The 18,822-nt window shown below is 43.5% G+C and overlaps 1 protein-coding gene across 2 annotated transcripts in view; it reads right to left on the bottom strand.

Moving 5' to 3' along the window:
- LOC311239074 (abl interactor 1-like) overlaps nucleotides 1-18,822 on the bottom strand; it is a 147,059-nt gene that overhangs the window by 16,983 nt on the left and 111,254 nt on the right. For both annotated transcript variants that reach the window (XM_084327303.1, XM_084327302.1), the window contains exons 4-5: nucleotides 10,741-10,844; nucleotides 5,685-5,825 (exon numbers count right to left, since the gene is read on the bottom strand). In XM_084327303.1, the coding sequence (XP_084183429.1) occupies nucleotides 5,685-5,825; nucleotides 10,741-10,844 (245 nt within the window). The remainder of the gene's footprint in view (nucleotides 1-5,684; nucleotides 5,826-10,740; nucleotides 10,845-18,822) is intronic.

Raw genomic sequence — 18,822 nt, 5'->3', positions numbered from 1 at the left:
CCCTAGGTCTGGCGTCCAAAGAGTTAAAGGTCATCTCTTTTTTTTGTTTTGTTATTGCACTGCACTGCACTGGCAGTTGAACTGCATTGAACTGCACTGGCACTGTTGTACGGCAGATGTACTGTTATGAACTCAATCAGCGCCAGGCCCAAGGATAGGCGGGTTATCTCGCCATGCGTTGAGCGCCAGGACCCCCGAAAACCCGAGTATAGTCGGGTTTTCATCGTTATATATTTTTTTATTATTATTATATATATATATTTTTTTTTAACTTAAATTTTTATTTTCATTTTTGATTACAAAATACAAAGACAGAATTTACAATACAATTAAAGAGACAGAAACAATAAAGAAAAAATTATAACAAAAAGAAAACTGAAATAAAAGACAGGGTTCATCGGTCAATTCTATCTTTACATTGTTTATTTACATTTCAATTTCTTTTCTTGTTTCCTTTTCATTCTTCTGTGATGTCGTTCCTCTTCTTCCTATATTCCTCCCACTTTTCCCATTTTGACTCTAACTTCTCCTCTTGTAGCCTCAGCATGTGTCGTTATTTCTTTTATTCTATATTTTTATTCATTTCTCTCACACGGACCTCAGGGTTACCATAGGGAACCACTCTGAGATCGCTTGAGTGCAATACATGCCGCATCTAGGTAGTGGCAGTATCGCCCACCCTTCTAAACCTTTTTTTCACACACGGTGTTACATTAAAATGTCTCCGGGCACAGTTTTGTTGATCAGGCGAGTCTAGCGGTTCACTTGATGGCATTGGAACGTGTCCAATGCCCCCGATGCATGTGATGTAGTGGATTATGTTGGCGACACGATGGACACCAATACTGGAAATCGCAATCAGACAATTGGAATATTCTTTTTGGGGTACCTCCTAGTGAAGGTAAGGACTATGACATCAATCCTGCTTTGATCCAACCATGATTTCACATTGATTGTTGCGACGATGTGGTGTAACGTACTCCAGAACGTATGCCGTTGGTGATGATCAAAGCATCAAAAAACATGGAAATAGTAGCGTGTCCAGGCAGGCAACGCCAACACTTTGTCAAATTCACGTATTCCTCCATAGCGGCATGTTATGGAATTAATCAGGATCACTCTGAAACTATACTTATATTCACCACGGTATAACACGTGAACGTATACATGAAAAATTTTATTCTTTTTCACATATTGAACGATGGATAGTTTTTTTTAATCCACTTTTTTCTCCTATTTTTTCAATTTTTTCTCCCATCCCAATTCCACTGTGCCAATTCTCCCCTCTCCTGTCTTGAACGTTGCTCGCATATGCCCCCCACTGGTCGGTTGTAGGGAGGATAGAAGCCTTGCATCACGTGTCCCCTCCGATACACGAGGAGGCAGCCTGTCACATCTTTTCACCTGCCAGCGCGGACTCTCATTGGCGAGGTGTAACGTGTGGGAGGCTCACACTACCCCCGCCATTTCCGTGTCTCTACATTTCGTAGCTCCATTTCTGCAGACCCCTCTCTGATTGGTTGAACTCCATTTCTGCAGACCCCTCTCTGATTGGCCAGTACGCCCATGTGACCGCGGCAGCGCGAGAGAGCTGCAGTGCGGAAATAGGCTGCATTCTATTGCCATTCTCTGCGACAAACTCTAACCTTAACCAACTCCGAAACAGCGCCTAAACTTAACCCTTCTAACCTTAACCAACTCCGAAACAATGCCTAACCTTAACCCTAACCAACTCCGAAACAATGCCTAAACTTAACCATAACCTTAACCAACTCCGAAAGAATATTGCCATGCTCCAAGACAAACTCTAACCTTAACCAACTCCGAAACAGCGCCTAAACTTAACCCTTCTAACCTTAACCAACTCCGAAACAATGCCTAACCTTAACCTTAACCAACTCCGAAACAATGCCTAAACTTAACATGCCTAAACTTAACCGGCGAAAGAATGCATGTTAAAAAAAATTAAAAAAAAATTGAAGGGAATCGAACTTGTCACCAACGCACCGCAGGATCCACAGCAAGGCGGCGAACCAGTTGAGCTAGTCGTCGACCTCGATAACCTTACGCGCACCTCCCTCGCGTACCTTAGAGAGGGGCTTCGCTCAACCAATCAGAGAGGGGCTTCGCTCAACCAATCAGAGAGGGGTCTGCAGAAATGGAGTTCAACCAATCAGAGAGGGGTCTGCAGAAATGGAGCTACGAAATGTAGAGACGCGCCATTTCCTGTCTCTGCTGTGCAGGCGTCCCCAACCGACCTGTAGGAGTCGCTGTCCACAACGTCCAGATTACCACGCATCGACTTCCACCCGCTAACTCTGCCAATTGAGTTAGTATGACGGCTGGCCCAAGCCGGAGGCAACGCCAACAGCCGGAGTCGAACCAGGTGTCTCTTGCGTTGGTGATGAGCGCAATGTCTGCTGCGCCACCCAGCCGCCTGAACGATGGATAGTTGATGTCAAATGAGCCATAGTATTGTATCCATAGCTATAATATAGAATATAGATATAGCCCTGAAAACACCGCCATGCAGCCCTATCTCTTAGAGTGGTGGCACAGTAGGAACTACTGTTAGATGCTCTAGGCCTCCGGCGCTAAATGAGTTAAAAACATACTTCTGTATTGTTTTTTTTGGGTTACACTTAAATCCAAAGGAACAAATCTTTTTTTTTAAACTGAAAAAACGAGAAATCCGAAAACAGGACAATTTTAAACCGAGAAATCCAAAAATGGGAAAATTCGAATCGGAAAAACAGGAAAAGATAAACACGGATTTCATAGGCCCCTACGCTTGACCCATGCTGGGAGAAAGTAGAGGTAATGGTCATACAAGCATCTGGCTTCGCCAAGTTTCTTTGCATGCCGAGGCAAAATAATTGGGCCATATGAGATACGATGTTGGTTGGAGTTCAATCAATCACATGTACAACAGCTGAAATTAAGGGTGAGCCGATCCCATACTTAGAATCCGTACTGTCCAAAAACACTGGGAAAAGATAAAAGTTATAATCTGGTACGATCCATTTTGAACGTTGCTGGCCATTCTGCTAAAAGTTTCTGTGAAAAGGTTTGACTAAATAAAAAAGAAGCAGCAGTATTGCATAGTGTATTTCTTCCTTTAGTGGAGGAGACTATTTGTTTCACAGTTTGAGCATGTTTTTTTTTTATGTTTGTTTCAGTTTGAGCATGATGTTTTTTATGTTTGTTTCAGTTTGGGCATGATGTTTTTTATGTTTGTTTCAGTTTGGGCATGGTGTTTTTTATGTTTGTTTCAGTTTGGGCATGGTGTTTTTTATGTTTGTTTCAGTTTGGGCATGGTGTTTTTTATGTTTGTTTCACAGTTTGGGCATGGTGTTTTTTATGTTTGTTTCACAGTTTGAGCATGGTGTTTTTTATGTTTGTTTCACAGTTTGGGCATGATGTTTTTTATGTTTGTTTCACAGTTTGAGCATGATGTTTTTTATGTTTGTTTCACAGTTTGAGCATGGTGTTTTTTATGTTTGTTTCACAGTTTGAGCATGGTGTTTTTTATGTTTGTTTCACAGTTTGAGCATGATGTTTTTTATGTTTGTTTCACAGTTTGAGCATGATGTTTTTTATGTTTGTTTCACAGTTTGAGCATGGTGTTTTTTATGTTTGTTTCACAGTTTGAGCATGGTGTTTTTTATGTTTGTTTCACAGTTTGAGCATGGTGTTTTTTATGTTTGTTTCACAGTTTGAGCATGGTGTTTTTTATGTTTGTTTCACAGTTTGGGCATGGTGTTTTTTATGTTTGTTTCACAGTTTGGGCATGGTGTTTTTTATGTTTGTTTCACAGTTTGGGCATGGTGTTTTTTATGTTTGTTTCACAGTTTGAGCTTTATGTTTTTTAGATGGCTATCGTTATCTGCAGATACTCAAAGTTGTGGTATCAGTATCAATATGGGAAATGAAACAGTGGTATTGAGCTGTCCCTATCTGAAATCATCCCGATCTAAAATCGGCATAGGTGCTATGACAATGGTTGAGAAGAGTCATTCCTAGGTCAAAGTTGACCTCATTTGAACTTTGACCTGGCGAACAAACCAAAATACATGTGTAACCGGAGGTGAACTTGGTTTGTATGCTCTTCCATTGACGTGAATAAACACTAGCACAGCCGACAAGGGGTCACATGACCCCTAGGCATTTTCAATAAATGTATCCTCGTCACTCGGTCGAGCTCCAGCTCTGTCACTCAATGACTTTTCCTAAAAGTACCCGTTTTATCTGGCACGGTTTCTGAAATTTCTAAATGAAAAATGCAGCTATTTCTGCTGAGCGGCCACCTCCCTCCCTCCTTGACCCTCCCTCCCTTTCACTCTCTCCCTCCCTCTCTCCTTCTCCCTCCCTCTCTCTCTCTTTCCCTCTCTATACCTCCTTCTCCCTCCTTCTCACTTCCTCTCCCTCCCTCTCTCTCTCTCTCCCTCCCTCCCTCCCTCCTTCTCCCTCCCTCATTGACCCTCCCTCCCTTCTCTCCCTCCCATCTCCATTCTAAAGGTTGTCGGGTCATCTGACCCGTTCCCGGCGGGAATTAGTGTCATTTTATCCATGGCTGTGCTAGTGTTAAAAGGCATCCAGAGCCTGCAGGATAATGAAAGACCCCCACCACCCCAATAACAGCCTGTTCCAGCTGCTGAGGTCAGGCAGACGCCTGCGAACCCCAGCTACTAGGACGGAGAGGCTTAGGCTAAGCTTCTTCCCCCAGGCCATCAGAGCCTTGAACAATGAACATTGAGAGACACAGAAACTGAACTATCCACACACAAGCACACACAAGCACATACACGACACGCACGCTGAGCACGCTCACACACTAGCAGCCACTTTAACACTCATGCCGCACATACGCACACTTATGGCCAGAGGAAAGGCCACTTTAAATTAGTATAACATCAGGAACAGTGTATTGCACTACTAAAGCTACCTAGCATGTCCTATATGCTCTGTAAATACTATGTACAGATACCGAGATGGCACACCATGTACCTGTTTATTGCACTGTTGTTTTTTACTGGATTCTATTAATATGTTGTACCACTGTATTTTTATTGGATTCTATTATATGTTGTACCACTGTATTGCACATCGTCGCGGGCAAGACCAGCCGCATTTCATTGTATACCTGTATGCCGTGACAATTAAAACTCTTGACTTGACTTGACTTGACAAGTGCATTGTCCCACTAGTAAGACCGGGCTATGAGGGACCTCCAGTGCTCCGACAGCTGGAGGGAACCACCTGAACCACTGAACACTCACCAACACAAGCTCTAGTGGAGCGCTGCAAATAAGCCAAAGGTGAGTGTTTGTGTGTGTGTGTTTGACCAGTGTATTCTGCAATATGCTATATAGGCTATATATTTGTGCAAGAAGGATAAATCCTACCGATCACTTTTGAGTTGATGTGTGTGTGTTGTGTGTGCACATATGCATGTCTATGCCTACATGTGACTGTGTGTGTGTGTGTGTGTGTGTGTGTGTGTGTGTGTGTGTGTGTGTGTGTGTGTGTGTGTGTGTACTATTGGTGTTACATGTCACTCCCTATGTGTGTATGTATTGTGTGTGTAAATGCTTGTGGGTGTATATGTATCCACATGTTCATCCCCATGTGAGTATGTGTGTCTGTGCCTGGGTGTGTGCGCCCACATGCCTGTGTGTCTGTACCTGTGTGTCCTAGGCCTCTGGTTGAGGGAGGCTGTGCGTGCAGGGCTGTGCTGGCTGCCCAGTCGGGCTGGACTGGTCATGTAGTCGTTAGGGACAACTGGAGGCTTGACAGGCTCCAAGGTCTTATAGGGAGTGTTACGCCTGGACAGAGAGAGTGGGAAGGAGAGGGGGATGGTGCAGGAGAGTAGGTGGAGGCAAAGATGGAGAGACCGAGAGCAGGAGAGGGGAGAGAAAAAAGATAAGTCAATAAAATACACACAGCCAACATCCTCATGCAATCCAGTGCAAACACTGAAGTCTACAGCTAGACAGGGTGCGTTATTTCTAAACCTAGCCGCATTTCTGGCAAGACGCTCTCTGATTGGCCGACGCCTGTTTCTACACTGGTTAAGCTTAGGCACTCTTTCTAAGTTGGTTAAGGTTAGAGTTTGTCTTAGAGCGTGACGGCAAGTTCTTTCGACGGTTAAGCTTAGGCACTCTTTCGAAGTTGGTTAAGGTTAGAGTTTGTCTTAGAGCATGGCGATAGAACGCCAGGTAGTTTGCAGGCAGTTTGACGTGGAAATGGGCAAAGACACAGCTCGTCACGCGATTGGGCAAACAGAGGCCAATCAGAGAGCGTCAGTCAGTGCCAATCAGAGAGCGTCTGCCAGAAATGCGGCTAGGTTTAGAAATAACGCAGACAGGGTGCCAGAAACAGTCTCCTGACCTAGGCAACGGGGAGTGAACGCGAGCAGTACTTCTGTTTCTTCCCAATCCATCAGCTCAGGAAAGCAATGATCCCATCTTTCATACTGAACTCTTAAGAGACTCCTCACTGTGACTCAAGAGACTTCTCACTGTGACTCAAGAGACTTCTCACTGTGACTCAAGAGACTTCTCACTGTGACTCAAGAGACTTCTCACTATGACTCAACATACTTCTCACTGTGACTCAAGATACTTCTCACTATGACTCAACATACTTCTCACTGTGACTCATACTTCTCACTGTGACTCAACATACTTCTCACTGTGCTCTATGATGGCGCCGCCCCGACCGGCTGCCTCTCTGTTCGCTCCGTCGAGACTGTGTTTACTTTTGTTAATATTTATAGTTTTTAGAGTTTTGTGCGTACCAACTGTTGGTGCATTTAATGTATATGACCGTCAGTCACTCATAGACATTGGATTACGGGAAACTTACCAACTGGATTCAGAACATTGTACATATGTCTATACCGAACACTGTGACCTCATTTTCTTCTTCTAAATTCATGCTATATTATGTTATTATGTTATTTGATACTATCTTGTCTAGCACAGTCTCTGGAGCGTAACAGTAAGAAGCATTTTGTATGAAAGTATTCTGTACTTCTGTATGACAACTATTAAAGAACTTGAACTTGAACTTGACTCAACATATTTCTCACTATAACTCAACATACTTCTCACTATGACTCAACATACTTCTCACTGTGACTCAACATACTTTTCTCACTGTGACTCAACATACTTCTCACTGTGACTCAACATACTTCTCACTATGACTCAACATACTTCTCACTGTGACTCAACATACTTCTCACTGTGACTCAACATACTTCTCACTGTGACTCAACATACTTCTCACGGTCACTCAACATACTTCTCACTGTGACTCAACATACTTCTCACTGTGACTCAACATACTTCTCACTGTGACTCAACATACTTCTCACTGTGACTCAACATACTTCTCACAGCTTGTCTCAGTGTCTGGACTTGGTTGTTTCCTTTTTCCTCTTCATTTCTGTAATTTTTTCTGTTGATGTTCAAATGTTTGTTGAGTATGCAAGTGTAGCAGTCTGGAAAATATGGTATATTATTCAGAACTGCTGACTGTGTTTTATATCCCTTTTGTACACAAAGACATTCTAACTAGTGTCATTGATATTCACACGAACAATGACACAAGCGTCCCCTTCCGAAGAGCACTGGAATATAGGGCTGGGCGATATGACGCTATTATATAAATATCGGGTACAGTTCATTAACGATACACTTTTTAAACGTATCGTGGATATCGTGATGTTTTGCCCAAGAGGCTTGTGTTGCGTCAATCTGGTCCACACGTTGACACTTTTGAACAGCGCCGCCCCACACACACACTACTGCATCAAAAGTTACTACTTATGATAACAAAGGCATTCGTTTTGTGGCATTGACGTTATATAGTTACACTTTCAATAACATCAGCGTATTTACATAGCAACGACCGAGGTCGACCTAGATATAGCAAGCATTAGCCGTTCATATCTCAGCCCGTGCTGACTCCGTTGTGCCCATTCTGCGGTCTGTTAATAACGTTTTCAATCAGACAGATGTATGGAAAGGCTTTTATTATAACATCCGTTGCAGTAAAATCATTATGCCTCCAGTCGTTTAGTCATTCTGCAGAGCTAAAAGCTAAACGTCGGCCGCGGCGAGCTACCGCTGCCATTGTTGTTTTCATTGAGCTCTCCAATAGCGGAAGTAAAAAATTAATACGCGCTTGCCGATTGGTGCTAAGAACAGCAGGGCGGGTGCAAGCGATGTGACGTAATTGGCAGACGCGACTGTCAATCAAAATGATTCTGTTTGCCGACTGAATGAATATAAACGTTATTAACAGATTGCAGCATAGGTACAATACAGTACAGCTCAATACAACAACAGTCAACAGTGGACTGGAGGATGCAGACCAGAGAAAGACTTTGGTCTTGTTTACATCAGGGTCCCCCATTTTCAATTCATCATATTTCATATCTAAATCATATAATATCTCATTGCTAAATATATGCAATATATAATCTAATAATCCAATAATCTAAATCTAATATATAATATAAAAATGCTAAATGCATGGGTATTTTATTTTGTCTTTAATGTTAGCTTGCAAACTCAAATACTGTCTTGGTAAGCCTCATAATGAATTGTTTGGGGAAAAAAAGAAAAACATCGTGATGCGTATCGTGTATCGCCGAAAGGTCAGAAAATATCGTGATATCATATTTAGGCCATATCGCCCAGCCCTACTGGAATATGGATTATAAATGACAGTACTGAATCATATTCTACAATGCGTCTCCCCTTGTGACTGGCAGGCGGGACCAGCAGGGGGCGGTAGCAGGCAGAGAGTGGCGGAGAGAGTTGGGAGGTGATATATGGAGGAGGCAAGCGGAAGCCGTTCTCTTCGGCAGTGAACTTGGACAACGAGTAGTCGCAGCTAACGGGGGCTCTGGATAGCCCTGTTGCTGACGTTATGCCAGAGGGCCCCGTGAGAGGACAACGGGTGATAACAAGTACTGGCTAGTGGACACGATATCCTAGCAGTACCAGCGGTAGTATATGAACAATAAGTGCAGAGCCAGGCACTAGCAATCGGGTTATGATAGTTACTGTGTGCGGTATAAGTAACGTGCGGTTAAACAAGTATCCAAGTCTTTAACTACCGAGTTATAGTAGTTACAGTGTGCGGTATAGAGTGCGCGCACCAGGACAAGCGTGGGCCAACGACCATTCTGCTCCGGCTGACTTCGACCAGACCTGCAACCGGCTGCCTGCATTCAGCCTGCTCCGGAGGACTTCACTCAGACCTGCACCAGGCTGCCTGCGGCCGACGGAGTTCCGCCCATCCAGCAGGGGTCGTCATCGCTCAGTAGGGGCTGCCTCTCTGCCTAGCTCCGCCTGCTAACATCCTCGCCGAGAGCGTTCGACGCCATCTTGCCTCCCGGACAACAGTGGAGTGGCGAGGCGGCCATTTCGGATGAGTACAAATGAGCATTGATGCTCCCGATTCCTTATACAATACACAGTGTGGTGCAGCCCGCGGGCGAAAGTAACGTTGCTACTACCATTTCATAGGGGTACCCCGAACAATATATGCCGGCATTAAGATAGGACTTTACCGGTATTTTGTGGGCTCACTCTTTTATTTCATTCCTTTTCTTTGAGCGTGATAAGGTGTGTGTTTCATAATATTTCCCGTTCAGTGAATCCCTTTTATTATCCTTCCCTATGCTCCCCCTTCCTTCCCCATATTACCAACCGGGAACGGTGTATGTGTAATTCCTTAGAGGAGGTAAATACTATGTTCCGCCCAGACGTGGGCAGCACTTAGTCTGTGTACCGTGAGAGCACTTGGTGCCTGGGTGTAATACTATAATTGATTCATGCCAGTGTAATCATTGTGTTGATACCCATGGTGCAGTAATCACCAGACGTAGCATTGTTGTAACTAGGCTGAGTTATAATAACATCCATCCAGAATGGGAGCACTGAGCACTGTGTCTTTTATTGAACCTAACCCTAATCCTAACCCTTTGATGCGGGTAATATATATATCATTAACCCCTTCCTATTCTACCTTCCATTTCCACTGTAAGGTTTCTGGTGTTACTGAGGGAGGGTACTGCTTGCGGGGGGAACAAAGTTATTTCTTTACCATCCAGTCATTAGGTGTGGGAGGGCTAAGGAGACAATTGTGGAGGGTGAGGGTGTGTTGGGGAGTACTGCTGACTGCCCCAGAGAGAGGGAGGAAGACCAGAGTACCGGACCAGGTTTGTAAATCCTGGGCCTCATACACTCCCACTGCCAGTCTCCAGTTGACGCTCCGGACCCCAAAGACGGAGGTGCAGCTGGCCAGAGTGCTACTGTGTCTCGCTACCTAGTGACCATGCACCACAGTTCCCACGAAGCAGGGATAATCCACCCTGCTACACAAGGACATAACTTTTCTGAATGGAAGACAGTGACATTGTTTAGTAGGGCTGGCCACTCTTAGTCGATTTGTCAAAAAAATTCTGTTGACTTGATCTTACTTACTCAATCTTTGTAGTTGTTTAGCTCTAGTTGATGCTTCTTTCATGCTGAATGTGTTATTTATTTAAAAAAAGAAATTCATCATAAGCACATCTCCAGTAATCCTACATGATCGTATGTGGAGGAACTCTCAATTTTACAGATGCGTCACTTAAATCAATGTAGCGATTAGTCAACAAAATCGTATAAAATTTACTAGGAATTTCCTTACTGGATGAAAGCCCAAAGTGTTCCTTACCCTAGGGTGCCGCGGCCAGCCATGGGTGGGCTGGGTGGCTTCTGTGTGGGGGGGTTGGTCCTGGATAGCGTCCCTCCTCGCCCTGCTGCGTTGTTCCCATGTTGCTAAGAGAGAAGCAACATGTTAATCAGTAATTAACTGCTGCTAACCAGATAAACCTAACAATAAACTACGGTCTTCCAGTGTTTCCCCAAAAAAGGTAGGCTTGGCCATTCATCCATCCCGCCTGAACACATTTTAAAACACCGGGGTGCAAACAGGGTATCACTCGTGTGTGCATTAATATGTCCATCATACCAATCTCATGAATTCCATATACAGTTTGCTAATATATTATGCTAATTATGTCTATAGTACTATGCACTCAAGTTTGACATTGTTTGACAATACCACTTATCCTTAGCTGCCAAAGTTGTGCCCTTCCTGCTGATTTGTTGTACAGGACTTGTAAGTCGCTTTAGAGAACAGCGTTCAGCTAAATGACTAAAGGTAAATGTCAATTTGGCTCATACTTGGCAGATACGTGGACAGTCATCCGAGGAACTGCGATAATGACACACAAGCTCATTATACCTGGTTAACATGCTAATGGTAGTGTTTGAGTCTTCTCAGTCTACAGGGTATAGACTGCAGAAGTGACCCGTCCCCTGGTTCAAAAGCTCCTATACTGTATTATGGAGACTATAAGTTTGCTTACATTTTTTTTTTTTTTTAAAGACGTTTACGTAAGCAGACTTCAAGCCATTTTAAGCAGACTTATCAATGTCAAGAAATGTTTCAAGTTGATCAGTTTTTTTTTTTTTATTATTGCAAAATACAGTTTCCATAGTAAAGCATTGGAGCTTTTGGAATGGAATGGACATGGAATGCCACCTCTGCGGGTTGCTGCAGCTGTCTAGTAGTAGTAGTAGGAATGATTTCTGGGGGAAACACTGGTAGAGGAGGCAGTTCTCTGGAGGTGGACTTGTGACACACATGGTAAAAATTAAATGTGTTGACAAATATATGGATGCATACATACATGCATGCATGTGTTACAGTACATATTGAAACATGGTCAATATACATTATTTATCACTTATCTAGACATTTATCAAAAATATGAGTTAATACATTTTTCACAAGATTCATTTGAGGTTTATATTGGTGCAATGGTCAATGTCAGTAGCTGACAAAGGGAAAGGCTGACTATTAAAGAACCCACTGATGGGCGGCGCAGCGGACATTGCGCTCGTCACCAACGCAAGAGACACCGGGTTCGACTCCGGCTGTCGGCGTTGCCTCCGGCTTGGGCCGGCCGTCATACTAACTCAATTGGCAGAGTTAGCGGGTGGAAGTCGATGGGTGGTAATCTGGACGTTGTGGACAGCGACTCCTACAGGTCGGTTGGGGACGCCTGCACAGCAGAGACAGGAAAATGGCGGGGGTAGTGTGAGCCTCCCACACGTTACACCTCGCCAATGAGAGTCCGCGCTGGCAGGTGAAAATATGTGACAGGCTGCCTCCTCGTGTACCGGAGGGGACACGTGATGCAAGGCTTCTATCTTCCCTACAACCGGCCAGTGGGGGGCATATGCAAGCAACGTTCAAGACAGGGGAGGGGAGAATTGGCACAGTGGAATTGGGATGGGAGAAAAATAGAAAAAGTGGATAAAAAAAAAAGAACCCACTGATTAAATTTTTCTTATGATGTAGAATAAAGGTCACAGAAGGGCACATGTCGTCGTCACATGATTTAGGTTTTTCCATCCATTTACAATAATTTAATTCAGTTCCACCATGGAAACTTAAACGTCGTCACATTTATCAGATTATCTTAGCCAACAGCAGTCAGTTGTTATGACAGGATGGTGACTGTTGAGCGCTGGGAGCTCCGAGCGGAGCGTGTGGAGGAGGAGGAGGAGGAGAAGAGACTCTTACCTTGGCCTTAAGCCACTGAGTGCAAGCAGGCAGAAAAAGAGAAGAGACAAGAACACATGCTCGATGGTTAATGGTGTATTACAGTGCCAGTCGCTGTACAAGCCCTCCCTCATACATCATGTATTAGTACTAGTAATACTTCTTTCACATGTGCCTTTTCCTTCTCAAATGTTGCAAACGTAGAAGTGATATATATATATATATTCAAACACAATGTTTAGTCCATCAGTCAACTGAGTGTCAGGTCAGTTATATTCTGAGAGCAGAAAATAGAACCAGAATCGCCAAGAATTCCTCTGATTTCTACTGTGAACTTTTGCTTGGGGGGGCAGAGCACTAGTGCAGTACTAATACAAGAAGGACTTGTCCCGATGGCTGCAGCTGTACATTTGTGTCCATTAGTGAGGGAGTGGGAGAGAAAGAGGGAGAGCGAGAGAGAGAGAGAGGGAGACCCAGCATAGACTGAGACAAACAACCATGTTGCTGTATATAATAATAAACTCACTGAAAAATACCATGAAGTAAACAATTTAAAATAGCATGAAAGGAAAATTACAGGAGAAAGAGACGGAGAGAGAAAGAGAGACAGATGGGGAGAGAGAGCAGAGGAATAAGACATCAATGAGACTGTGACAGAGTGACACCCTCATCTAATGAGTAACATTTCACTTCATATTCTGTTTTATCTCCGTTTCTGTGCCAATCCTTCAAGATTCCTGATGGTGCAGTAAGGTTTGTTGCCACTGGGTGGTGCTGGTGCATGTGTTGCCTATGTGTACGTCAGTGTCTAGACTTCAGCTCTCTGCCCCTAACTGCCAGTAATAGCCATAAAGATTAGCAGTGCAGATCCGTAAACTGTCAATCTATCTTTCCCTGGGTCAATCAGCCGGTCAGTCTAACCATGGATGAATGTACTATGTGTGAATTAGTCTAGCCATGGATGAATGTACTATGTGTGAATTAGTCTAGCCATGGATGAATGTACTATGTGTGAATTAGTCTAGCCATGGATGAATGTACTGTGTGTGAATTAGTCTAGCCATGGATGAATGTACTATGTGTGAATTAGTCTAGCCATGGATGAATGTACTATGTGTGAATTAGTCTAGCCATGGATGAATGTACTATGTGTGAATTAGTCTAGCCATGGATACATTTACTATGTGTGAATTAGTCTAGCCATGGATGAATGTACTATGTATGTGTGAATTAGTCTAGCCAATAGCCATGGATGAATGTACTATGTTTGAATTAGTCTAGCCATGGATGAATGTACTATGTGTGAATTAGTCTAGCCATGGATGAATGTACTATGTGTGAATTAGTCTAGCCATGGATAAATGTACTAACGGAACGTAGGCCAAGTGCGTCCACATTTTTATAGGATTCTATCACATTTTCATAACAATAGCACCCTGCGCCGTTTTCATTGAGGTTTCTTACAAATTAACGATGCTTTATCTTGTCCTTTATATGCCGATTATCATTAGAATCTTAAATTGTACCATATGTCCCCCTTTAGACAACATATGTAATGCTACCAGCGCACTTTTGTTAAGATAATTAGTTGGCCATTCGCGGTCGCTATACCGAGGTTGCAGTAATAGTTTAACGCTGTTCAGATCACGTCGGAGAATATAGACCCATCCCAGTGACCTGCGACCTGTGCTAACGCTCTTGGGAAATGCAGTGTTGTAGTTCTCAACATTTTCAGCCTTTAATTTTAAACCAATGCTGCCATCTACTGACAACAAAAAAGTGTTGTCTAATCGTCACCTTGAGAGCTACTTCCGTATACAGCGCCGCCCCAAACCCATTCTAGAGATTCCCACTTTTTGCTGGGAGTGGGGCGTGGCCGTATTTGGTCCCAGACAATAAGAGTGGCTGCAATTGGTCACCGTGACGTTATGTGTGAATTAGTCTAGCCATGGATGAATGTACTATGTATGTGTGAATTAGTCAATCTATGGATACATACACTATATCTATCTATGAATTAGTCTAGCGATGAATGAATGTACTGTATCTACTATCTATCTATCTATCTATCTATCTATCTATATATCTATCTATCTATCTATCTATGGATCAGAGCTATGGCGCTATATAGTATAGTTATTTTCCCTCTACAAGCTCCTGGAGAAGTTTCAGATGAAGAGCCACAATGGTAGGTTTACTTTACCTTGCAATATAATAAAATATGTACTTGAGATTTGTTAACTTGCCAGCTACGTTACTAGTTGTGGCTAATGTTAGTAACTGGTGACTGATTGCACTGTAGCAGACTGTTCTGTGTGTTGCCATGTTACACAGAGCTAAAGTAGCGCACAGAGCGCGAGAGAGAGATACGTGCAAACACATACAAATTAACGTTACATGGGGAAATATTATGAGCAAATTAGCTGTGTGTTTTTCTGTGCAGTGCTCATATTATTTATCCAAGAGGCTGTAATACATTTTAACCCTTTCACTACCAAATGGTTAACCCTTTCACTGCGACAATACAGAAGGTTATTGTGGTAGTGAAAGGTTAACCTTCTGTAGTGTGGTAGTGAAAGGGTTAAAACATGCTGCTTTCTGGGGGGGGGTACTTAGGACATCCGGTTAACTGGAATCTTTTCAATAGGATATTAGAATATTGATATGCCTTCAAATTCCCATCCCTAGTCTATCCATGAATGCATGGCTGTTACAAAGGGTCAGATTAAACCGAATATATATATTTATTGCTTGATATCCCTTGTATAATATTTGTATATCGTTTGATATCCCTTGTATATTCTTTGTATATATACACGGAATATCCCTTTACCTAGGTACAAACCAGACCATAATATTCGTTCTCCTATTGGACAGCGACCCCTAGGCGCCAACGGCCATACCCCCAATGGCAAGTTCAAAGCCACCGCCAAGGCATGTCTCAACATGTCCAGGTTTGCGCAGTAATACGAGACAGAACTGAGGTTGGCACTAGATAATTCACCTTACGTATAAATACGGCGCAGGTGGAAAGCAGCAGCAGTTCATTCAGTTCATCATTCGTTCAAAGTATCGTTGAGTACCAAAACGTTAAAGCCTTCACCACGAGTCAACGACCAAGTGAAGTGAGCAACTTTGCGTCTAAATAGAGCACTTATAACATGTGCGAATAGGATAGTAAAAGTGTCAGAGTTTAGTGAAATAACGTCAAGTTCGACCTAGTCAATGTGAAGTATAGTGCACAGGAGAATCTACACCGGCGAATGCAGAGCCTTTTTCCGGCTGGATTATATTGCTTTGGTACTGTGGCTGCTGGAGCAGAGAACCGTCTACCCCACTGCTGTGTGGGATCTACCCTGTGAGGAGCACCATCGAGCCCGCCTCTAGAACCACAGAGGCTGGCTAGCTTTCATCCATGCTGTCGCGCATACTGGATTATAGCTGTTGCTTTTGTCTGCCGATCAAGGGAGTAATGTACCGCCTCCCGTAGCTGGAGCTTCTTTATTCCTCGTTGACCCAGACTTTGCTCCCGAACATTCTTCTACCCTGCCGGCTTACAACCGGAGGGAACCCCCCTAGTGTCTCCAGCTGACTACGAGTGTGCCTTATGTAATTCTTATGCTACAGGTGGCGTCAGTTATACCCATCTTACTATGCTCATGGACTTACGCTCTTGACCTACTTAAGTGTTCTTCGCCTTACAAGCGCGAGTATAATTCTCATTCTGTAACCTATCGTTGCTGCTATAATAATAAATCCCTCCAAATAGAACTTTAGTGTCATTGTTGTATTCTTGTGTGGGTGTTCACCAGATATACCGTGTACTGTATGGCCAGTAATTAAAGTACATAACTAAGTAGTGGTTTAATAATACCATACTCTCAATACAGTCAGGGAATTGTACCCCTCAGTTACAATGGCCATGTATGTAATAAAAAAAGTCAACCAACAAACTAGATTCTTGTACCGGATCTCCTCTCTGGTAAACAAGAATACCCTGAAGACTCTGGCAGGAGCACTCATTCAAGGGTACTATGACTATGCGTGCACCTCATGGTACCAAAGCACCTCAAAGGCGCTTAAAACAAAATTACAAACATCACAAAACAAACTGGTCAGACGACTACTTGACCTGAACCCCAGAACCCACCTCACCCCTGCCCACTTTGACAACCTAGGATGGCTTAGAGTAGACGACAGAGTACAGCAACTTGCAATGGGCCTGGTCTACAAGATACACTATACGACCGGGGTGCCCATGTACATGTCAAAATACTTCCCAAAGGTCAGTGAATACCACAACCACTACACCAGAGGAAGCTCAACAAATCATGTTAAACCCAGATTCGGCTCAAACAAGGGACTAAACACGTTTCGCAATTATGCCACAACACAACAATGTGGAACGCCCTACCCAAAGCTGTAAAGGAATGTGAATCCCTGCCCACATTCAAAACCGCTCTTAAAGAGCACCTACGGGAGGCTGCAATTCGAAACTGGCCACCGTAAATGCCCAAAACCCCCACCACCTCCTAATAGACAGTCTCCTCCCCACCGCATGTATATATTCCCTCCCCGCCGTATGTATATTTCTCTCCCACCCACCCACCCCCTCCTAATGTACAGTCCCCTCCCCATCATATGTATATACTCTGTCAGGATCTAGGGGTAACAGTACTGTATATTGGAATACCGTTTATGTCACAAATGTATCAGTACTAAATACCTATATGCACCTTTGCCATAAATGTCATGTATGTTGTGTATGTCATAAATGTCTATATGAATTGAAAATGGGGGACCCTGATGGAAACAAGACAAACGTCTTTCTCAGGTCTGCATCCCCTTAACAATTGTATGTATTGAGCCGTACTGTATTGTACCCATTCTGCAATCTGTTAAATAAAGTTTTCATTCATTCATTCATTCATTCTGTATCTTTCTATCTATGAATGAGACCACCCATGGATGAATGTACCTTATCTATGGGTGAGTTCCCCCGGTAAAGGAGAGGAGATGTGAGAAAGGTGATTCATGGCTGTGAGCAGGGAGTTCCGGGGAACCCGTCCCCAGCCAGGAGAGGAATAGGATGTGAGGGTGAGGAGCTATCTCACACTCTCTCTCTCACACACACACACACACACACACACACACACACACACACACACACACACACACACACACACACACACACACACACACACACACACACACACACACACACACACACACACACACACACACACACACACACACACACACACACACACACACACACACACACGGTTTATGTACAATATGCACTATGCATGTGAACTGTAGTATCTCGTTGTCCCTGGTAGCTGGTGTGGTAGTGGGTTTATGCTGATATCAATGGGCCTGAATTGTTCACAGAAATGTACATTGGGAGGAGAAAGGCAGATTCTGAGTGTGTGTGTGTTTGTGAAAGAGAGAGAGTGAGTGAGTGAGTGTGTGTGTTCTGTGAGGAAAGATGGAATCTGATATGCTTCTCTGTCAGAGACACACAGCGAATTAGATAATTCAAAATGGAGGGCTATGATCAGAACACTGTACTAGCCGTAAATACTTCCATTCTGAATTCTTTCATCCACCCCGTCCATCCATTCATCAATTCGCTCATTCATATGTCTATTCATTCATCCATCCATCCATCCATTTCATCCATCCATCCAAGTCTTCAAGTCGATTCACTGTGAAAAATGAAATAAAAGAAAGTGTCACTTTGTTTGCAGTGATGTGTGTTTTCTAAAGAAATGCTGACGAGGTGCAGTTTCATAATGTAGAGAAAGAGAGAATAATGCAGCGGAACAACTTACACACAGACTCCGTTCATCTGGTCTTCAGAGACCCATGTGATTGCAGTGTTTCTTCATGTTGCTTCATTTGCATAGTGGTCAGAGCCAAATCTCTCTCTCTCTCTCTCTGTTTATCTCTCTCTCTGCCTGCCTGCCTCTCTCTCTCTCTCTCTCTCTCTGCCTGCCCGCCTGTCTGTTTCTCTCTCTCTCTCTGCTGGTTAAAACAGCGGGTGTTTAAAAATCAACAAAAAGTCACTATATTCTCAGCAGACCATAAAGAGACTGATTAAAATACATCTCACCCTGGGAAAACTGAATGGCTATCAATGACAGCACGCAATCAATAAACAGGCATGTCTGTGAACAC

This window comes from Notolepis coatsorum (assembly GCF_963971535.1).
Source record: "Notolepis coatsorum genome assembly, chromosome: 13".
In the NCBI taxonomy this organism is placed as follows: domain Eukaryota; kingdom Metazoa; phylum Chordata; class Actinopteri; order Aulopiformes; family Paralepididae; genus Notolepis; species Notolepis coatsorum.
Note: the sequence above shows the minus strand (reverse complement) of the source record. Positions and strands in the feature narration are given on the sequence as shown.